General features: G+C 45.8%; 1 protein-coding gene and 1 long non-coding RNA gene across 4 annotated transcripts in view; one reads left to right on the top strand and one right to left on the bottom strand.

Moving 5' to 3' along the window:
* Positions 1-31: 31 nt before the first annotated feature.
* LOC310669904 lies at positions 32-22,186 on the top strand. The gene is made up of 3 exons (XR_014507453.1): positions 32-249; positions 21,369-21,542; positions 22,115-22,186. It is a non-coding gene; the product is annotated as an uncharacterized lncRNA (long non-coding RNA).
* The window catches only part of BTK (Bruton tyrosine kinase), a 48,284-nt gene continuing 26,908 nt past the window's right edge, over positions 2,059-23,434 (bottom strand). For all 3 annotated transcript variants that reach the window (XM_083424329.1, XM_083424330.1, XM_083424328.1), the window contains 9 exons: positions 22,129-22,211; positions 21,143-21,270; positions 19,325-19,399; positions 18,829-19,000; positions 16,872-17,088; positions 15,750-15,814; positions 4,566-4,684; positions 3,685-3,842; positions 2,059-2,550 (listed from right to left, as the gene is read on the bottom strand). In XM_083424329.1, coding sequence (XP_083280455.1) covers positions 2,479-2,550; positions 3,685-3,842; positions 4,566-4,684; positions 15,750-15,814; positions 16,872-17,088; positions 18,829-19,000; positions 19,325-19,399; positions 21,143-21,270; positions 22,129-22,211 — 1,089 coding nt within the window. In that variant the 3' untranslated portion in view covers positions 2,059-2,478. The remainder of the gene's footprint in view (positions 2,551-3,684; positions 3,843-4,565; positions 4,685-15,749; positions 15,815-16,871; positions 17,089-18,828; positions 19,001-19,324; positions 19,400-21,142; positions 21,271-22,128; positions 22,212-23,434) is intronic.

The raw sequence follows: 23,434 nt of genomic DNA, 5'->3' as shown, positions 1-23,434 counted from the left end.
GGTGGGCGGAGCTGTGCGCGCGCGAGAGGCCATAGAGCTACGGCATGGGGGGGGGGCGTGTAGAGTTGCCATCGGGCAAGAAGAACCCGGTGGGTTCTGCAGCTCGGCTTCACGCGCGCCTACTCAGAAGGAAGAGACATGATGCAGCTCCCAGGAAAATGCGTATAGGGTTATTGCAATTAGCATTAATAATTTAATTAAAACATCTGGAGGGCCACGCACCTCCCCTCACTAATGTCCTAAATTCAGGTAAGTAGCCGTGTTGGTCTGACGCAGTCGAAATAAATTTTAAAAATTAGAAAATTGTCCAGTAGCACCTTAGAGACCGACAAAGTTTGTTCTGGGTGTAAGCTTTCGTGTGCATGATGAAGTGTGCATGCACACAAAAGCTTATACCCAGAACAAGTGAGAGCTGGACCATAAAGAAGGCTGATCGCCAAAGAATTGATGCTTTTGAATTATGGCGCTGGAGGAGATTCCCATGGATGTCCCATGGATGACAAAAAGATCAAACCTATCCATTCTAAAGGAAATCAGCCCTGAGTGCTCACTGGAAGGACAGATCCTGAAGCTGAGACTCCAATACTTTGGCCACCTCATGAGAAGAGAAGACTCCCTGGAAAAGACCCTGATGTTGGGAAAGATGAAGGGCACAAGGAGAAGGGGACGACAGAGGACGAGATGGTTGGACAGTGTTCTCAAAGCTACCAGCATGAGTTTGACCAAACTGCGGGAGGAAGTGGAAGACAGGAGTGCCTGGCGTGCTCTGGTCCATGGGGACACAAAGAGTCGGACACGACTAAACAACAACAAAGGTACTATTGGACAATTTTTTAATTTATGTCCTAAAGAGCATTATTGGAGATCTCTGCGAATGGAGTGAATTCATAACCCAAGATGTCTTGTCTGCAGCTGTTTGCAGCAGAGATGTCACAAAACACCCTCTGCCCCCACTGCACTGCACTGCACTGCACTGCACTGCACTGCACTGCAATGCAGAGATAATGGCCCTCAGGGCACCCATTAATTCTGGCTCTGACCCTCAACACACACCTGGCATCCTGCAATGTGGGAGATGTAAGCCTCTCTCTCTCAACCTCATCTCTGCTCTGTGCAATGCAGGGAGAAGTGAGCTACATTACATTGATGTTTTAAGCTACTGCCTCCAACCTCCCATTCTCCTCTGTTGAATGGCTGTTGTAAACCACTCAGCCTTCCCCCACACGTCCTGCAACACACACACTGTGGGCATAGTATCTGTCCCATGAGGAAAAAGAGGCTCGGTCCACAACACATCCTATGACATCTTTTTCCTTCCTGTGTAGAGCTTCACCGTGTAGTGTTTTCTTGCATAAAAATCATTAACATTACGCTGATTTTCTGTGACTGATCTTACACATTGCTTTGTCCCTCCTGCATATCCATTTGATACCAAATTCTGATTGACAATTAGTATTAATAATTTAATTAGAACATCTGGAGGGCCACACACCTCCCCTCACTAATGTCCTAAATTCAGGTAAGTAGCTGTGTTGATGCAGTCGAAATAAATTATAAAATTGTCCAGTAGCATCTTAGAGACCAACTAAGTTTGTTCTGGTGTAAGCTTTCGTGTGCATTCACGTTTCATCAGATACCTTTAAGTATCTGAAGAAGTATGCATGCACACGAAAGCTCATACCAATAACAAACTTAGTTGGTTTCTAAGGTGCTACTGGAAGGATTTTATTTATTTTGTTTCTAAAAAAAACAGTTCCTTTATTATCCTGGCGTGGAGCTTCAGTTTATTCACGTCCCCTTGTTGAGATTTTCCCCTTCCTTTTGCAGCAGAAGGGCCATGGTGGAATATTTATCAGCATACCAAATCTAATTTATGGGATGGGGAATGTGTGAGTGCATGAGCGCAACTGTAAATTCAACCTTTTAAACAAAATGTTAACCTAAATAAATAAATTTGCATCTTGAGCCATTCAAAGCACATGGCAGAGGACTGGGTGACTGGAAAGGGTAGCAAGATGTGGTGGTAGAAGTATCTAGGAAATATGATAAACAATTGGGTATATTTCCCTTTTATATATTTCATTTTCATATTATTTCTTGTAATTGTTATTTCATCATAGCAAAACAAGTTTCCAAACAATTACATCATCCTTGAAAAATTATTTGAATCCCATAATGCCATTTCAAGTTACAGGTAAGGAGCCATGATATTGCATTAAAAGGGATTTACTCTGCTGAAGAGGAAAATTGTACCCAACCAGCACTTGCTGCCATAAGTTAGATCTTCTTTAGCACTTAAGTGAATTCAGATACAAGCCAGTTATTACACACGAGGCAGACGAAAAGAATCTGGTATTGTCTGATAGATCCAGTTACTTTTGTCATGATGTAGATCCACCCATTCATTGTCCATCTAGAAATTCTGGAGCGAACATACAAAAATAAGCAGTAGTAAAAGAGCGACTGGATGATGGCAGTTCAGGGGTCTTCATTTGCTAAATCCAAAATGAGGTTCAGAAGGACTTGGAAGGTGGGACGCTCATCTGCTTTCTGGAGCAAAAGAACAGAAAGGAGGGGAAAGCTTATACCAATAAGGTTGTTTACTTAAGAGACATTAATGTACTATTATTTATTACATTTATCCATTGCTTTCTACAAAAATGTATCCAAGCAATTCATATAAAATACCAAAAGCTTGTCAGTTATTTAAAAACAAATAGAACAAAAATACAATAAAACCAAAATTTATAAGGATGCTCATCTAACAACAGCAAAATCAATGAATCCTGCTGTATTTCAAGCAACAAAACTCCACCCCTGTGCTATAAGAACTTTAATATAGAATAAGTCTTCATAAATGCACACATAGCTAAATATATGAACCATGTGTCTGAAGTAGTACAGGAGAGCAATCCTGAAGCCATTTTGACTCTCCCAATGACTTCAAATATTCCTCTGCAGTAAGGGAGGCAAAGGGAGAAAGCCTTCCCATTGTCTTTTTGCTTGCAAATCCTGTCTTAAGGGCACATTTGTGTATGAATAGGGTGAGCCTGTGGCCTGGATTTAGGAACTAAAGTATCAACCATCACAAAAGAATGGCCAGGCTGCCAAGGTAATGCAGTCAGTGACCATTATCAGGTATCCTAGCAAACAGGATTTCTGTTGTAGACCGCCTCAGCTGCTGTAGACTACTTCCTTCTGTCTGATGTTTTTTTTTTTTTGGGGGGGGGGGTCTGCGTGTGGTGAGTGGGGACCCTGTTGCAACAGTTCCTTGAATAAAGTTCAGGCTTACTAGCCACTTTGCTTCTCAATATACTCTGGTTGGCCTCTGTTATTTTCTCCTACCAATAGGGAACCCACTTAAGGACTCTATATGGGCTCCAGAATGCCTCATAACGGAAAGGGAGCAGGGTTTTTTATAACAGTTTGGCAAGCCAGGCAGGAGGCTCAGTTGCCCAGATCCTGGGGACGAGGAGGGACTTGTGACTCAGCACGAACCACGCGGATTGCCAAGAGGAGCCACCAATCCTCCAGAGGTCCCAGGGTCTGGCAATAATGAGTTACTGCATTTTACCATTTGTAGTTCCTGATTTATGGTAAAAAGAGAGAACTTCATTACTGGGTGACATGCAAGTATTGCTAATAAATAAGCAAGCAACCGGGGCAGTTTACGGGAAGCCTTACCTCGTGCCAACAGCTGTACATGATGGCATAGACTCTCTCAGAGGCCAGCTGGGGGCGATAGAGACGCAGCCCTTTGGTCACATGCTCAGTGGTCTCGCTGTTGCTAAACCTCTCATAGGGCATCTTCCCCAAGGTGTAAATCTCCCACATCAGGACACCTGTCAGTCAGGAAAGCACCATAATGGGACTTGGAATCATTGGCTCAACCCCTTATCTTGGGGTGACCTCTGTGTTCTACATGGAAGCTGCCTCCTAATGGGCCATGGCAAAAAAATGGAGGATTGATTACAGTCCTTTAGCACCTCTTAAGTCTCTACTGTTTAAGCTCCAGTGTCTCCTTGTTTTGTATTTATAGGCAGATATGGCAGTGTATTCCTGCCCACCTAGCAGTTTGAAAGCTTGTCAAAGTGCAAGTAGATAAATAGGTACCACTCCGGCGGGAAAGTAAACGGTGTTTCCGTGCGCTGCTCTGGTTCGCCAGAAGCGGCTTAGTCATGCTGGCCACATGACCCGGAAGCTGTACACTGGCTCCCTCGGCCAATAAAGCGAGATGAGCGCCGCAACCCTGGAGTCGGCCACGACTGAACCTAATGGTCAGGAGTCCCTTTACCTTTACCTATGGCAATGTATGTATATTAAATGTACCCCAAAGCCCTATGAACACTGTTCCCTATCCCTAGGATTTACTGTGAGTTCTTAAAGGCCTAGGCCTCACATCTATTCTGGGACCTGCAAATCACAACAGCAGCACAGTGTTCTTAATGCCTTCCCTATTGCAGGTAGGGTTCCGTTCATTTGCCTGTCCTTAAATCTACTGCCATAGAAAGTTCATCCTCTGGCTATTCCAGGTTCTACATCAGTGGCACACAATTTCAGCTTACCAAAAGCCCAAATGTCCGATTTGCTGCTGAACTTGCTGTACAAAAGAACCTCTGGAGGGGACCACCGGACTGGAAATTTGGATCCCATGGAGCTAATGTAGTCATCATCCAAGACGTACCTGTGTAGACAGATTTTGGTTGTGCTAATTTATATGTTGCCTTACAGCATCTTGTGCTTCCTAAAAGCTCCTCAAGATGAACATCCATTCCAATTTGTGTGCACAAAGCTTCTGTGGAGATTAAAGAATGTTTGCTCTTTACTGAGCAATGCACATCCATTCTTACTTCTTTGCAGGAAGGTTATACAAGAATGCGCATTCATCCTGATTTGTTTGCATGGAAATTATATGTGTTCCCATCAGTCGATCATTATCCTATCCTTTTAAAGTGCCTTCCCCCAAGACTCTCTTAAGCAGAAAAGGTTGCCTTCGGATTATCAGTATGTTGTTGGAGACATTCACTCACATAAAGGGAATTTAAGTTTGCATAACAGAAGTGCTCTGTCACTCTGGTACAACACATCCACTTTGGGGGGAAAAGAAACTTGACTTCTGTGGCTAGGAGACCAGTAGGGAAATGTGACCTTTGGGTTGAAAAGGATTGACCTTCCCTGCTATACACTTGCCTAGGAGTAAGCTCTACTAAACTCAAATGCAGCTTCTGAGTTAATAGGATTGCACTGCAAACCATGCCAAATGCTTCCTTGAAAAGACATCTCTGTGCTTTCTGTCAAAACGGTTAGAACTGTTGTGTCTTCTCATATGCAAGTTTGTGCACTTAAACAACTAAGGCTCTTATCAGCTAGGTGGGCACCTCCTGCTTCTCCATAAGAACATAATGGCTGGCGAGGACAGGTGGGCAGAGGGCTCAGAGGGGAGGTCCAAAAAATATCGGCATGGTGCCTAGAGAACAACTTGCACCTTAATATCAGCAAGACAAAGGAGGATCTCAGCATTCCCAGAGAATCAGGTTGCACAGCTGGCTTGCTGCTGATAAAGGCGAGGCATAAGAGAATCAGGAAGAGAGTGGAGCTAACGCAGGGAGGGAGAAGAGGGGGGGAAGAAGAAGGAAAAGGAAAGAAAGAAAGAAAGAAAGAAAGAAAGAAAGAAAGAAAGAAAAAGGAGCCCCAACTTTACCGCTGCTGCCCCCATCTCTGCTGACGGGGAAACAAGAGGAGAGGTGAGCACGTGCCCCGGCAAGGAAAGCCGCATAACAAAGGAAGAAGCTACCCCCTTCTCTTTTCCCCCCTTTTTTTTCTTTTCTTTTTTTAATCCTTTTTTTAACCCCTTCCTCCCCCTCTCCCTTTTTAAAATAATAATAATAATAATCTTTTTTATTCCCCCCCCATATACCCACTTTTACCATTCTTCTTTTTAAAAGAGGGGCCACTGCTGCTGTAGCCACCCTTTATTTGAATTTTTATTTTTATTTCTACCTTTTCTACACACTATTTAAAGACACACTTTTCCACACACACACACCCTCAATTTAAACCCCACTTTATTTTCACCTCAAACTCCCCTCTTAAGAATTAAAATGGCAGTACCCAAAAAGCAGCTCTGAACCACCACAGGCTGTTTCCTGGGACTGCCACTTCGCCCCAGACTTTCCACTCTCTTTTAATTTTTTTTTTTAATTAATAAATAAATAAATAAATAAATAAAAAGCTTTATCTATCTATCTATCTATCTAGAAAGACAACCCCCCCTTTTTTTTCCTTTTCCTTTACCTTTAATTCTCATTCTTATCTTTTACCCGTACATTTTGAATTACTTTTTTACAAACAAAGAATAATAACAATAATTAGGGGGAAATATTGTGTGTGGGGTTTTTTGTTGCTATTGTTTTTTTTTTGTTTTTTTGTTTTTAAAAAAGACTAACAAAAACCACACAATTATTATTATTATTTTCCCCCTTCTTACTCTTTTTAAAGCCCTTTATTCTCTATTTCTTGGCTTGCTCTTGAGGGGGGAACCTCTCACCCCCAGCTACGACCACCACTCTCCTTTAAAACAAAAATTTCCTCCATACCACAACTATTGCTATTGATACTCTCCCCCTCCCCCCTTTTATTTTCCTCTCCCTTTTTGCCCTCCTCCCTCTCTTTCTCTCTTCACCCCTCCTTATTTTTTATTTTTTTCCCCTTCCTATTATTCACCTCTTACTTTCCATCCCCAATTTTGTTTTCTATCCCTTTTATCTTTTAAAACCAACCCCCCTTTTTTTAGCCTGTTTGTCAGTTAGTCTTTGAGGGGGGAACCCTTTCTCCCCACCCCCTCTTTTAAAATAAGACTTTCCCCCATACCATTGCCACAGCTCACCCTCCCTCCCTCTCCTCTCCCCCCCTCCCTCTCCTTCCTTTCCCCACCCTTCCCCCTCCTCCTCTCCTTTTCTCTCCCCCCTCCCTCTCACCATCCCCCCTTCCCCTAAAGGAAACACACACACACATTCATCATACTTTGCCCCCCCCATACTATAGCTAAAACCACCGCTACAACCTAACACCGCCAATATTACTGTACCATCTATCCTCTCTTTTTTCAACACTCTTTTTGTCTCTCTCTCTTTCACTCCAATCTCCCCCCCCCGCCTCTCCCCCTCTTCTCTCTTTCTTCTTCCTCCCTCCTTTTCCCTCCACCCTTCACATATAGCCTACTTGTCTGTCTCTGTTTCTGAGCACACTCCCAACCCCAACTTCCACCTCAACTGGACCCCAGTACCCCTTTCGGGCACATACAACCCCCTCCTAAACACATACTTCCCCTGGCCCCACTCCTCTAATCTCTTGCATCTCTACCTGCTAACCCCCCCCCCTTTTTATACGACCTGTCTGTCCGTTCGTCTACCCATCTCTGCTCCCCCCCCCCCCCCCCGCGCTTTGGCGGCAGTGCTGAGGCAACTATAGAAATCCTAGAGAAGTTCTTAAAACACAGGCTAGAAGTGACACAAATGACCACCTAATCAAACGCTCTGCGAAAGCCACCAGCCAGCAAAGCCTGATCAGCTCAGCAACCCAACAATACCCAGGAACCACCACTGCCACAACTCCCAACTACCACGCGCCCTACCCCAAGGGGACGCCAAGCCAACCTCAAACCAAAACCATCAGGGAGACACCAACCAGGGAGATGGCAAACAATGCTAAGACGGTAACTCCCCTTCAAGATGATGAGCACCCAATAACGAAACGAGATCTGAGGGAAATGGAAGCAAGATTAGAAGCACGATTAGAAGAAACACTGAAGGCCACAATGGCTCCCATACAGGCACTAATCAACAATCTAACCTCCAAAGTGGAAGCTCTAGAGAACAAGAACCAAATGCAAGAAAGAATAATAGAGCAATACCGGGAGGAGAACGCACGTGTGAACAATAAACTAGACGAACTGGTAAACCAAATGGAAACAGAACACAGAGAGATGAAAATTAAACAAGCCGACCTTGAAGACCGAAATAGGCGTTCTAACATTCGTTTCCGCAACTTTCCTGAAAAAACAGAGGAGAAAAGCCCAGCAGACCTAATTAAACAGTGGCTGAAAAACACAATCCCAAACCTGAAACTTGAGGCAGATGACTTGGAGAGGGCTCACAGAGCCCAAAAACTATGCCAAAACCCAACGCCCCCCCAAGAGACATCATTGTATGCTTCACACGCTACAAAAAGAAGGAAGAGGTATGGAACAGCCTCAAAAACTCAACCAACCTCCGATATGGAGAAACCCCCATTCTGGCCTTACAGGACTTATCTCAGGACACCCTAAACCGGAGGAAAAGCCTGCGCCCATGCACCCAGCGTCTCCAACAAGCAGGGATCAAATACCGATGGGGCTTCCCCTTCCGCCTCATTGTAACAACCAATACAACACAACACATGGCTAGCAACATACCTGAGACCCTGCAACTACTAAAGAACCTCGAACTCGACCTCCCACCGGAATGGCAACTGACAAACCCACCAAGTGACAGCCCCAACCACGAGGAAACAACAGCAAGCAACTGGACAATGGTACAGAAGAAAAAGAAACAACAGAAGCGGCACAACAGTGTAAACCAATACAGAGAAGCATCACGCGCAGAATCGTCCCGCCGGCCATACGACACAAGAAACCAGACCAAGATCAACCAAACCAATTCATCGCAGACGGACAACCCTACAACAACAACCCCAGCTGAATGAAGCAACCAAGAAAAAAAAACCACAAACTGAAGGACTGGTGATTCCCCTCCCTTTCCCCCCTCCCCCCCCCAAAAAACATAGATTTAGTTAACACCATCAACACCCCCCCAGCCCCGCACCCCCACAGAAATCCCCACCCCAACACCAGTCCAGACGACCTCAACCACATTACCCATCACCCACACCTTCAACACCCCCACACTCCATACTAAGGAAAAACAACTCTTCCAACCTTAATAACACAACCGACAATCAGGCTAAAATCTGATACCCAACCAGCACTATGGTGGCACCAGAGCGTACCAGCACCCACATCCCCACCCCAACACACCAACAATGTTGCTCATAACATTGGCAACATTGCTTATGAACCTTATACCTGAAAGCGACGTTACAAAGTCACTTCACACTGTCTCACTGATCACCCCCTATCGCAAACAACAGGGGGGAGGGCCTGTCTTTGAAGACGGCCTTCCACACCAGCTGAGACCTAGGACCAACCAGCTAAATGCCAGATGGCCGAAAATATCCCAAACAAACACCTACATGACTACATATAGGAAACTCTCTACAACTTACCCCCTACTCTTCAACCCAAACCTTACTCTAACCCCATTAGCCACCCACCCACCACACCCTAGGTCAGCGCAACCCCACTGGTACCTTAAACAACACGAAGAGAGAGATACAAGACAACCCAAACGGGTTGGCAGGGAATCGCCCCACACAATAGATAAGCAAGATGGCTAACCTAAAAGCAATTACATTAAACGTGAGGGGGCTGGGAAACCCTATCAAAAGAAAACGCATCACCTCATACATAAACACCATGAAACCACACATCACCTTCCTACAAGAAATACACAACCCACCCAAAGGCAGCAAACTCCTGAGCGACCCCCGCTTCAGTCAACAGTGGGTCGCACGAGGCTCAGGGAAAGCTTGTGGTGTAGCCATAATACTCAGTAGAGACCTGAACTTCACTGCCACAACAGTCCTCAAGGACAAAAAAGGCAGATTCATTTTCGCCAAAGGGACACTAGATGGCAAAATCAAACTGACAATCGGCTCCATATATGCCCCAAACATGAAACAACTAGAATTCTTCCAGAAGACACTAAACAAATTCCTCTCCTTCTCTGAAGGGGAAGCAATCCTAGGAGGGGACCTCAATCTAAATATAAAAGGTATATCCCTGAGAGATATCCACCCTACAACCCCATGGGCAACCTTCCTCCGAAGGAAACCCCCAACAACTAGGAAACCTTACAAGTTACTAAAAATGCTAAAAAATAGGGGTCTCTACGACATTTGGGGTGAGCAAAACCCGGGAGACACCAGCCATACATTCCAATCGGGACGCCATAATACAGTGTCCAGATTGGACAGCATTCTACTCACACAGGGTCTGATCCCCTCAGTGGAATCAACAAACATAGGTAACATTAAAATCACAGATCACGCCCCAGTAGAAGTCATAGTTAAAATAGGAGAAGGAACACAAACCACCCCAACATGGTCCTTCAGTCCCATCCTAACTACAAACAAACAAACTAGAGAGAGTCTCACAAAAACCCTCCAAAACTACTTCAAGGAAAACGATGTAAACAATATAACAACCCCCCTCCTATGGGATGCAATGAAAGCGGTCACCAGAGGAGCTTGCATAAAAGAGAAAACATTCCTTAAAAAACAAACCTCCTCAAAAATTAGCAAAATAGAACAAGACATCACAGCCCTCTCATCACGCTACAAACAAACAGGATCTAAAAAACTCCTCAAAATTATAGAACAAAAAAGGAGAGAACTAGACTCCCTAGAAATTAACAAAACAATGATCAACATTCTATACTCTAAACAACGTTTCTGCGAATATGGAGGGAAAAGCTCCAGATTACTAGCAAATAGATGTAGGAAAAAAGCACTCAAAACAAGAATACACTGCATCACCAAAAAAGACGGCAACATACCGTATTTTTCGCACCATAGGGCGCACCTGACCATAGGGCGCACCTAGTTTTTAGAGGAGGAAAATACGGAAAAAAATATTCTGAATCAAATGTTGCACTAAACTATTTAAAGCAGCAAAGCGGGCGGCTCCTGTCCACTTTGCTGCTTTAAATTGAGCCTCAGAGGAGGGTAGGAAGGGGAACCATGGCTTATCTAAGTCCAGTTAATAATGCTGAGCCTGACTTATGGCCATCGAGATTAGCCTGGCCATCTCAGTGGAAATCTGGGGAGGCTGAGGTGGACTTTCAGTGGTCAAAGTGTGGTTGTGTCTTCCTGCCCGGCCTCTATTTCCTGCCCTCTTTCCCCCCTGCACCCCCGCACCCTGCTTTGAGGGAAGGAAGCGGAGCCATGGATCCTCTGCTCGTAACTGCACTGGATTCCCTCCACTTTGAAGCAGGAAAGTGGGAGAGGAGCTGCTTACACAAGTGTAAGCTGCTCCCCTCCCACTTTGCTGCTTCAAAGGGAGCCCGGGAGAAGGGAATCTGCTGCATTCGCCAGCAGAGGATGCATGGTCCCCTTCCTTCCCTCCTCCTTAGTTGCTTTGAAGGAGGAAAGTGGGAGAGGAGCTGCTTACACAAGTGTAAGCTGCTCCCCTCCCACTTTCCTGATTCAAAGCAATCACGGAGGAATCCCTGTGAGCAGCGGAGGATCCATGGTCCCCTTCCTTCCCTCCTCCGTAGTTGCTTTGAAGGAGGAAAGTGGGAGAGGAGCTGCTTACACGAGTGTAAGCTGCTCCCCTCCCACTTTCCTGATTCAAAGCAATCACGGAGGAATCCCTGTGAGCAGCGGAGGATCCATGGTTCCCTTTGTTCCCTCCTCCGTAGTTGCTTTGAAGGAGGAAAGTGGGAGAGGAGCTGCTTACACGAGTGTAAGCTGCTCCCCTCCCACTTTCCTGATTCAAAGCAATCACGGAGGAATCCCTGTGAGCAGCGGAGGATCCATGGTCCCCTTCCTTCTCTCCTCCGTAGTTGCTTTGAAGGAGGAAAGTGGGAGAGGAGCTGCTTACACGAGTGTAAGCTGCTCCCCTCCCACTTTCCTCCTTCAAAGCAATCACGGAGCAGCGGAGGATCCATGGTCCCCTTCCTTCTCTCCTCCGTAGTTGCTTTGAAGGAGGAAAGTGGGAGAGGAGCTGCTTACACGAGTGTAAGCTGCTCCCCTCCCACATTGCCGCTTCAAAGGGAGCGCGGGAGGAGGGAATCTGCTGCAGCTTCCCCCACCTCCCGCAGAAGCCGTGCGCTCTTTAAAGGGGCTGCGCGGCTTCTCCTGGCTTTTCTGGGAGGTGGGGGGATTCCCCCACCTCGTAGAAAAGCCCGCAGGAGCCGCGCAGCCTTTAAAGAGGGCTCCGCTCTTTGGGGCTTTTCCCCGAGGAGGGAGAAGGGACCGATGCGGCCAGTCAGTCCCTTCTCCCTCCTGGAGAAAAGCCCGCAAGAGCGCACGAAGCTTGTGTGCGGCTCTTGGGGGCTTTTCCCGCCTGCCTCCCCCTTGCATTCGCTCCATAGGACGCACACACATTTTCCCTTGCTTTTTAGGAGGGAAAAAGTGCGTCCAATGGTGCAAAAAATACGGTAACATTCTCCCCCAAAGAAATAACCTCAGAATTTGCAGAATTCTACTCCAACCTATACACCTCCCATAACCCACCAGAGAAGGAAATCAGAAAATTTCTAGCAGGACTGACCATGCCTACCCTAACTGATGAGGAACAGGAATTCATGGACAGCCCTATCACCCCAGAGGAAATAGATGCGGTCCTCAAAAACCTGAAACCACACAAAGCCCCAGGACCAGACGGCTTCACAGCAGAATTCTATAGGAAATTCAAAGAACCCTTGATGCCCTACATGACCCGCCTATTCAATGACATCATAAAAGGGAGCCCCATTCCCAAAACCTGGACCCACTCCAAAATAGTCTCCATCCCAAAACCACTAAAAGACAGCCTCAAAGTAGAATCATACTGCCCAATCTCATTAATAAACCAAGACTACAAGATATTCACATCAATCTTGGCCAACCGCCTAAAAATCTTCCTACACAAGTTAATAGCCCCAGACCAGACTGGCTTTGTCCCTGGCCGCAATATAACAGACCCCATCAGGAAACTACTGAACCTGATCGAGCACAGCAAGGCAACCAAACTCCCGTTGACAATTATGTCCCTAGACATCCTCAAAGCCTTTGATTGCTTAGAGTGGAAATACATATTAGCAGTACTAACTAACATGAAATTTGGCCCCAACTTCCTACAAATCCTCAAACAAATATACTCCCAAGCCTCAGCAAAATGCAGAACTAACAATTCGGATTCTAATACTATAGCTATCCAAAGAGGCACGAAACAAGGATGCCCGCTGTCTCCCTTCTTATTTATCCTGGCTCTGGAACCCTTAGCAATCCGCATCCGAGCAGCCACAGACATCAAGGGAGTGGAAATAAAAGGCAGAACCTATAAATTAGGGCTCTTTGCAGATGACCTAATGGTCACAACACCAGACCCCATAAGCACAGCAACCTCCCTAATCAGAGAACTCAACACATTTGCAATGGTGTCGGGCCTACAGGTAAATTTTACAAAGTGCTTCAACACCCCTCCTCACATCCAAAAGGAACTCACGAAGGTCACCAAAATAAAACTTTGCCACACCAAGTTCAGATACCTAGGGGTACAAATAACCAGAAACCTCAATAAATTGTACCTCCACAACTACAAACCCCTGTGGCGACAAATTAACAAAGACCTAACGAGGTGGAATAGCATGAATTTCACTCTCTCAGACAAAATAGCCATGATCAAAATGATCACACTCCCAAAACTAACCTACCTATTCCAGGCCCTCCCAATCTGGATCCCCTCAACCCAACTTCGCAGTTGGCAGAGAAAAATACATTCTTTCATCTTCTCACATAAAAAACCAAGAATAAGCCCCAAATACCTGCACCTCCCCACCTCAGAAGGAGGATGGGGAATCCCCAACATAGAAGCATATTACAATGCCAACCAAATACGCCATATAATCCCATATATACTAGAAGATGAGACAAAACAATGGGTACACCTAGAGAGGGAAACAATTAAAAATACCTGCACCACAACATACCCACTCCTCCCAAACAAACTAAAGAAAATTCCCACAACACTTAACAGATACACACAGACCATGCTCAAAGCATGGAAAACACAAATAGGCAAACTATCCCCAACCCCATCCCCACTAATCCCCCTGGCGCACCACCCATTATTCCACCATGCAGCACAAAACCTCCAGATAAAAACCTGGCAAACCAAAGGCTTATATCGCCTAATAGACTTTTATAAAAGTAACAAACCTTTGTCAACACAAGAAATACAAGACAAACTAGAAGACACCCAAATGCCCTGGTTAACACAACACCAACTACATGCCCTCTTAAACAACCCAACAGTAAAATCAGCAGCAACTAGGCCCCTGACAACCTTCGAAAACCTCCTCCTGACAACAAAGGGAAACGGTAAAGGGACGGTATCCGCAATATACCAAATACTACTCCAAAACCCCGCAAATCCCCTAGATGCAATCAAAAAACAATGGGAGAATGACATAGGCTATGAGATTAACCCCACTCAATGGACCAGAATGTGGTCTAAACCCCCCTTTAAATCCATATCAACGAAAAGAAAAGAACTCACACTGAAACTCACCTACAGGTGGTACCTTACACCAAGGAAACTAGCGCTAATACACCCAGGAACCTCACCAAAATGCTGGAGAGGGTGCATCTCCACAGGCACATACCTCCACATGTGGTGGGAGTGTCCCAAAATCCAACTATTCTGGACAACAGCCATACAAGAAATATGTAAAATAACTAAGCAAGTAATAGACATCACCCCAGAATTGGCCCTACTAAACATTTTCCAAGACAACAATGCCCATTTACATCACAAAGAACTCATAACCCACCTACTCTCAGCAGCCAGAAGCATCATAGCCAGACACTGGAGAGACCTGTCAGGAGTAAGTATGGACCAATGGTACCAAATAGTATGGGAAACAGCCCTACTAGAAAAATTAACTAATAAACTGAAACTGACACGGGGACAAACAGAAGAAGACGCCTTCACCCCAGTATGGCTCCCCTTTATCACATACACAGCCCAACAGGACAATGACAATAATCCACCAACAGCATACAAATCAATATGGCTAACCTGATCCAAAACACCCACCCACCTCACTCACATACGAAAACAAAGATCACCACAGCCAATCACAAGCAAACAATCACACCCTAGGCCAACCCCAACCTCTCTCACCACCAAAGGAACACAAGCGAACAACACAAACAACGCTGACCCCAAACTCTACATACATTAAACACAATAGAAACACCGCCACCCAACCCCACCCCCTTCCATTTCCCCTCTCTCCATCCCCCTCTTTCTTTTTTCTTTTCTTCTCCCCCTAATGCCTCAACAAATGAAATGGATTTGTAAAAATGTTACATGGAAAAACAACAACGAGGCATTACACTTACTTCTGTAAAACAAGAAAACCCTTAATAAAAAAAAATGAGGAAAAAAATAATAATAATGGCTGGCGAGAGACCAGCCTGCCTTCCCTCCCACCATTGTCCGGAGAAGGAGCAGCAGCTCCAGTGCTAGCTTTCCTCTTCCCTCCTCATTTATTTTTCCTTTGTATCATGTCAGATTGTGGGCCTCTGAGCAGGGCTGTATTCTATTTTAATATATGTGCCATGCTTAGGAAACGTTAAGCACTTTATGTCTTAAATAATAATAACCGACTAAGAGTTGTTTAATCAGGTAACAAACCTAAAATAAAAAGAGGTAGTCCGAAATGGCAGCTGCAGTGAAGGATGCAAACAAAGAGGCTGAGGAGGAACAATAGAATGACAGTCATAATGAGAAAGGGAATAAGAAAAAAGGCATATACAAAGTTAAACAGAGAAAAAGCTAAGCAACCTCAGCTTCCTACACACGCATATGCACACAAACTGACCTGGAGAGGCCAAAATCCGAGACTTTGACAACACCTTGTTCACTGATCAAACAGTTGCGAGCAGCCTGTGGCAGAGATAAAAGAGAATATGGTCTCAACATACTTTAGCTGGGTGGCTACCAGAGCAGGGATAAAACACAACAGCAACTTACAAAATACAGTTATTACAAATGCAATAAGAAAACAAAATGCAGCAGGAAGACCTCCTTTCTAGCAGAGAAAAAGCACAAAACCCAGGCCATTGCTCAGTAGTAGAGCATCTGCTTTGTATGCGGAAGGTCTCAGGATCAGTCCCCAGCACCTCCAGGTAGGGCAGGGCATGTCCCCCACCTGAAACACTGGAGAGCGGCTGCCAATCAGTGTAGACAACATAGAGCTGCATAGGCCAGTGGTCTGAGTGGGTAAAATGAAGTTTCCTATGTTCCACTTTTCCAATCAGCAGCAGAGAAGATAAAATAAGACTTGGTTCACAGCACTGAGAGGCCAGATTTTTCTTTAAAAAAATAATACATTCCGTTCAAAATGTGAGGGAAAGAGCTCAAGCAACAAGCAGGTGCTCTTCTCTGGGGAAGTTATTCCATAGCCAGGGTGCTACTAACAAGGAGGTCCTCTCCCTATTAGGCACACCACCCCAAGATACTTCAGATGGCAGGGGTACAGTGGTGCCCCGCAAGACGAATGCCTCGCAAGACGGAAAAGCCGCTAGACGAAAGGGTTTTCCGTTTTGGAGGTGCTTCGCAAAACGAATTTGCTATGGGCTTGCTTCGCAAGACGAAAATGTCTTGCGATTCCTGGGGTTTTTTTTCCCTCTACCCCTTTTTCCCAAGCCGCTTAACAGCTGTTCACTAAGCCGCTTAACAGCTGATCGCTAAGCCGCTTAACAGCTGATCTAAGCCTCTTATCAGCTGATCTAAGCCGCTAATAGCCTTTTAGCAGCTAATCCGCTAATCCCTTAAGCCTTTAATAGCCACTAATAGCCGCTAAACCGCTAATAGCGCTAATCCGCTAATGGGCTTGCTTCGCAAGATGAAAAAACCGCAAGACGAAGAGACTCGCGGAACGGATTCTTTTCGTCTTGCAAGGCACCACTGTATATGGAGCAGTTGAAAAGCAATCACCTACCAGGTCTCTGTGCAGGAACTGCTTGGATTCCAGATACCCCATGGCCTCGCAGACATCCTTGCACATCTCTAGAAGCTCCGTGCCCTGGAGGGACCGCCGAGTGTCCCGCAGGTAAGTCAAGAGGCAACCTTTGGAGAGGTACTCGGTGACGATCAGTATTGGCCTCTCCTTCGTGCAGACTCCAAACAGCTGCACTAGCTTCTCGTGTGAGAGGTTCCTGGAGTGAGAAAACATCATAAGAACGTAAGAAGAGGCTTGCTGGATTGGGCCAAAGGATCATCTAGTCCAGCACCCTGACTAACAGGATGTCTCTGGGAAACCCTAAAAGCAGGATTTGAGGTCAACAGCACTCTTCCCACTTGTGATTCCCAGTAACTTGGTGGCAGAATGGAAAGCTGCCTCTTGAGATTCTCCACAATAGGGGAAGAAAAATCATCATTGGTCCATTTATACCTCAGAATTCTCTACGAAGACTAGCAGTGGCTCTAGATAATTTGAGACAGGTGTCTCTGTTAGCTCTACTTGGGAGTTGCCATGGGGGTATTCTGCCATGAAAGCAAATATTCTGTCACTGGGTTATGGACCTTCCCATTTTCCATTATTATTATTATTCTCCACAAGAGCACAAGTAAATGCTAAAAAAACCAACAACCATGTTCTGCTATTTCGAGTATGGGGAACCTGTTGCCCTCCAGATGTTGGCAGACTATAGTTCCCATTATCCTTGGCCACTGGCCATGCTGGCTTGGGCTGATGGGAGCTGAAGTCCAGTAACATCTAGAGGAGCACAGGTTCTGTATCCTTGTGGTTTTCAAAAAGACTGGATATCTTTGTGTGTTTTGATTTGAGTCATTTGGGGTGATGACTCTGGCTGTAATAGCTGTGCCTGTGGAGGAACCGATAAATGGGAGATTTGACAGGAGGCGGTGGGCTAAATGCTCCTTTGGTTCCCTTTCAGTCTCTCAGCACATGTTTTTCATGCAGAAGACAGCAGATTTAGCGTACCTTCAGACTGTCAGTATTCTGTGGGAGGGCTTCAAGCACAATACAGTACAAGGACGTTTCAGTTTGCAAAGTTAAAAATGCATAAAAGCCCTCTTTCATCCTAAAGCAACAAATCCTCCTTACTAAAAGAAAGACATTTTGCAATTTAAGAAAGTGACGGTGAAATGTACCCAAAAGTGTGGAATGACAGGGAAGATGCAAAACCACTGCACAGGGAAATCAGGATGAATGGTTATTGACTTATAACTACCCCACAAACAAACCAGACTTGATGCTCAGTTTGCCAAATATATCCAAACCTCTGTGCAATCTTTGTGGTAGCAAACCAGAAAGACTGCTCAAAAAATAGACGTGCTCTTAATTCTTGGTATGATCAGTTAAGCAGGGATGGGGAAACTGTGGCCTTGCAGATGTTAAAGGTAAAGGTACCCCTGCCCGTACGGGCCAGTCTTGACAGACTCTAGGGTTGTGCGCCCATCTCACTCAAAGGCCGGGGGCCAGCGCTGTCCGGAGACACTTCCGGGTCACGTGGCCAGCGTGACAAGCTGCATCTGGCGAGCCAGCGCAGCACATGGAACGCCGTTTACCTTCCTGCTGGTAAGCGGTCCCTATTTATCTACTTGCACCCGGGAGTGCTTTCGAACTGCTAGGTTGGCAGGCGCTGGGACCGAACAACGGGAGCGCACCCCGCTGCGGGGATTCGAACCGCCGACCTTTCGATCGGCAAGCCCTAGGTGCTGAGGCTTTAACCCACAGCGCCACCCGCGTCCCTACACAGCACCACCCGCGTCCCTACACAGCGCCACCCACCACCCGTGCAGATGTTACTCAGCTCTAACTTCCACCACCCCAGGGACTTGTAGTCCAGTGTTCTCAATGTACCGCATCCCTATCCCAGAAATAAGAATTTATCCAGAAAAAAAGAGACAAATATAAATTCTTTGCTACTCACATCATGACTTTGGCTTCTTCGATGAATGCATCCTCTGACATGGAGCCTTCTTTGATCATCTTCACTGCTACATCATGCTGGCCTCTCCATTTCCCGTGCTTCACCACCCCAAATTGCCCTGTCCCCAGCTCCTTGAGGAATGTTAGGTCCTTTGGATCAATCTCCCATGCCCCTAGAATCAACACAAAGCACAGTGTGAGGTGTGAATCATTGTAGGAAGAAGGATTCTTAGAACTGGGCTGGGCAACTTGTGGACTCCAGCTCCCATCAGTCCTAGTCAGCATGGCTAAAGGTCAGGGATGCTGGGAAATGTAGTCAAACAACATCCACAGGGAAACACATTTCCCACTGCTGATACAGAGGGGAAAGTAGCAAGAACAGCTGTTCGGTTCACCTATCCCAAGCCCACTTTCACTGCAGGGGAGCAATAGAAAGACAGTAAAGGTGAAGGTGCAACATACAGATACATCCCAAATGAAGACCATTCAAATATTACCATATCCAAGTCCCGCCGTGGAAGGAGCAGTTCTCTGTTGCGACGACACAGGGTACTTCAGTCTGGAAATAAGCCCTAGGGTGCATCAAAACAATTATATTTTGAAGAAGTGCATTCATAATAATATAGATGCAAAGCAATATAAATTGTATTACCATGTACAGTGGTACCTCTGGTTGCGAACGGGATCCGTTCCGGAGCCCCGTTCGCAACCTGAAAGGAAAGCAACCCGCGTCCGCACACACGTGGGTTGCGATTCACCGCTTCTGCGCATGCGCATGATGTCATTTTGCGTGTCTGCACATGTGCAAGGGGCAAAGCCCAGAGGTAACCCTTTCCGGTACTTCCGGGTCGCCACGGGACGCAACCTGAAAAGACGTAACCTGAACCAAGCATAACAAGAGGTATGATTGTATATTATAAACAGAGCTGTATATATTCTATGCTAAAGATATCCGAATTCAGCATCAAGATGACAAGCCCAAATTGTGCAGTTTGTGTAAGTTATGCTAATGCACTCTTAGGCTGTGTAAACAGAAGCATAGTGTGCAATACATGAGAAGTAATGGCTTGGTTCTATCCTGTGCTGATCAGGCCACATCAGGAATATGGTGTCAAGATCTGAGAACCACATTTTAAGGACACTGGCTGTGCACACCCCCATACATTTAAAACACATTGCTTCCCTCAAAGAATCATGAGAATTATAGTTTACTCCTTGTGCAGCTACAAGTTATGCTCATACTTTACCTTTAAATGTGCTTCCCTCCCACCAAAGAGTTCTAGGTGCTGTGATTTGCTAAAGGTTGCTGGGAATTATATACAGTGGTGCCTCGCAAGACGAAATTAATTCGTTCTGCGAGTTTTTTCGTCTTGTGAATTTTTCGTCTTGCGAAGCACAGTTTCCCATAGGAAATGCATTGACGGTTTCCCATAGGAATGCATTGACGGTTTTAAGAAAAAGGCGCAAGGCGTTTTCGTCTTGCGAAGCAAGCCCATAGGGAACTTCGTCTTGCGAAGCAACTCAAAAAACAAAAAACTCTTTCATCTTGCAAGTTTTTCGTCTTGCAAGGCATTCGTCTTGCGAGGTACCACTGTATCTGTGAGGGGTAAACTACCTTGTCGAGAGGTATCTGAGGGAAAGCATGTCCTATGAATGTGCTTTGAAAGTATAGTCTGTATGAAGTCATACTTGCTAGTCCCCTTAACAAACTACAGCTCTCAGGATTCTTTGAGAGAAGTCATGTGCTTTAAATGTATGGTGTGTATGCAGGCATTGGCAGAATGGAGTATATCCAGAGATCAGTGACTTGGATGAGGAGATATCTGGAAACTGAGCCCAAAGGGGAATGGTTGAAAGAGTTGGGCATGTTTCATTTGGAGAATAGAAGATGAAGGGGAAACCTGATAACTGTCTTCAAATAACTGATGATGGAAGAAACTTGTTGCTTGAGAGGACAGGAAAAGGCACAACAGGTGCAAATTGCAGTGGAGCAGATTTCAGTCAAATGTTGGAAGGAACCTCTGAGGGGTAGGAGCTCTTTCTACCTCTTTGTGAACATTTATTTTCAAGAGCCACACTATTTTTTGTGTTTGCATTTTTTAATTATAAGTTTTTAAACAGTTTTAAACTGCATTTTAAATTGTTTTGACCTGCCCTGGGATCTTAGGGCAAAGGATGGGTAATAAATTAAAATGCGTTGTTGACCTTCTTTGCCTTTATCAAGCTGTTGGCATTTATCCCTCCCCTCCCCCCACCTCCATCTCCATCGTAAAAGTCGGCAAGTATCTTTGTGCCTCAGCCATTTCATTCCTCACCTGCTGCATTATGTTGGTGGTAGTTGATCAGCTCTGGGATGGTGTTGAAGAGGTGTTTCTCTGCCAGGAAATACTGGTTCTGGGGTGTGGAGCACACAACGTAATGGCGGATCATCCCCTGGGGGTCCCTGTGAAATCAATTGTGGATTAGTGACCAGTAGGGTAACGATGAATTCTGGAGTTCATGACTCCTAAGGTGTGACTAAAGGAAAACCGATAATTCCAGGAAATGCCATTGATGGATTTCAACCACTGCTGCACAAAAAGAGCCATAACATGAGAAGGATGGAAGGGATAAGCAAGGCAGCACAGGGCTGAGCAGCCTTTTCTGAAGCCAAAGCGGTGGCAGCTATATGTGGAGCCAGAGCCAATGACAAGCAAAGCCACATTTTGACTGGTTGTAAGTAATAAGGTAGGCAGATGAGAGCAGGTCAGGTACAGACTCGAACAGAATGTCCCTATTTTCTGAGGAAAGTTGCAAAATATGAGACTGGGGTGGGGTGGGGCAGTATTCCCAAGTGTGCTAGTGAACCGGCATCCATTGAGTCAAAGGGCACATTGCCCCGGAGGCAAGTGCTAGGCAGGGTCAAAGCCCAAAGTGTGCGGGGACACCCCTTTTTCTCCCTTCTTCTCCGTTTCATCATCCATCCATCCATTCCATCTTCCTCATGCACACAAACCCCACATCCCCCATATAATTACACCCATACCTCCGACAGGTACTCATAGACACAAGCATGCACCCCATTCATTATCTCGCTCTCTCCTCTTCATCTATTGTTGTGAAGGTACAGGGGGGTATCAGGGGCCAGGCAGAGGGAAGAGGAGGGCCACAAGCAACTAGCGGGTTGCAGCAGGAGGAGGCTAGAACAGATGCTATCCTCCACCTGGGGCTCATCCTCATATCTGTTCTACTGTTGAGGTTTTTACTGAGGACTAGTGTAATGCGTGGTCATCTTGTTCCCACATCAGCAGGCCATACTTACCCAGATGACTTGCCAAACACGGAGACTGTATATTTTCCTGTATTGCTGATGGAGTCTCGGACAATGAAGCCACCATCTTTCCCCTGAAATTTGGAAGCAGGTGACATCATTAACATTTCATGGGGGGAAGGAGGAGCAATCTTTGAAATAAGCTGCAAGAAGCACCATGTGCCTAGTGCGAACTGCAGCAGGTTCAGGGACCTGCATGTCCTTGACCCTGAAGAAGTCATATCTAGTGTTTTGAACCTACCAATGTAACCTCAGTCTTTGCCCTCCCTTCATTTACAACTCTCCCACCTCCTCATCTATCCCCTCACAGCTTGGCCAAAATTCCCATTTGCAAACCCCGCCCCCCCATAGCTTGCCCCAACCCCTTTTAAAATAGGGTCAGCAGAAGCACTTCAATAGCAATTTGACAAAATACTCTGTAAAGGGCCCCCCATCACTGAAGCCATAGGTAATGGAAGAGGGCGTTAAAATCTGGGTATTGCTAGACCTACATATGCATCACTTCCATATGCTAGGGTATGTTTTATAAAGGCAACAGAGCAGTCGCTCCTGCAGAATCTGCTTAATCTTTTGTGTACAGTTTTTGCTGCTTTTGATAAAGACTCACAGACACCTTGCCATTTTGATTAAGGTGGTAGAAAAGCAGCTATGTAACCTAAACAAGGGACGCGGGTGGCGCTGTGGGTTAAACCACAGAGCCTAGGACTTGCCAAGCAGAAGGTCAGCAGTTCAAATCCCCACGACGGGGTGAGCTCCCGTTGCTCAGTCCCTGCTCCTGCCAACCTAGCAGTTTGAAAGCACGTCAAAGTACAAGTAGATAAATAGGCGGGAAGGTAAACGGCATTTCCGTGCACTGCTCTGGTTCACCAAAAGCAGCTTAGTCATACTGGCCACATGACCCGGAAGCTGTATGCCGGCTCCCTCGGCCAATAAAGCAAGATGAGCACCGCAACCCCAGAGTCGGTCACGACTGGACCTAATGGTCAGGGGTCCCCTTACCTTTACCTTTAACCTAAACAAAAGTGAGGGCTTAACATGTTTTGGCAAAAAGACACTGAAGTGTGTTCAAAAGCCCCTGAGTGTGGAACCACATATTTTGGAAAGATCCCTGTTGCTCATTTCCCCCCACCCCCAGATGCCTACATGAAAGGTAACACTGATGGAAAATTAGAATGGAAAGGTCCAACCCCCTGGACCCATTACTGATTGATATAAAATGCATAACAATTCCCCCCCCCCCCCGGGGTTTTCTTCTTCTTTTACTTTTTTGGAGGAAGTGGGTATTAGTAGCTGTCCC

The sequence above is a fragment of the Podarcis tiliguerta genome (assembly GCF_965153285.1).
Source record: "Podarcis tiliguerta genome assembly, chromosome: Z".
NCBI lineage: Eukaryota > Metazoa > Chordata > Lepidosauria > Squamata > Lacertidae > Podarcis > Podarcis tiliguerta.
Note: the sequence above shows the minus strand (reverse complement) of the source record. Positions and strands in the feature narration are given on the sequence as shown.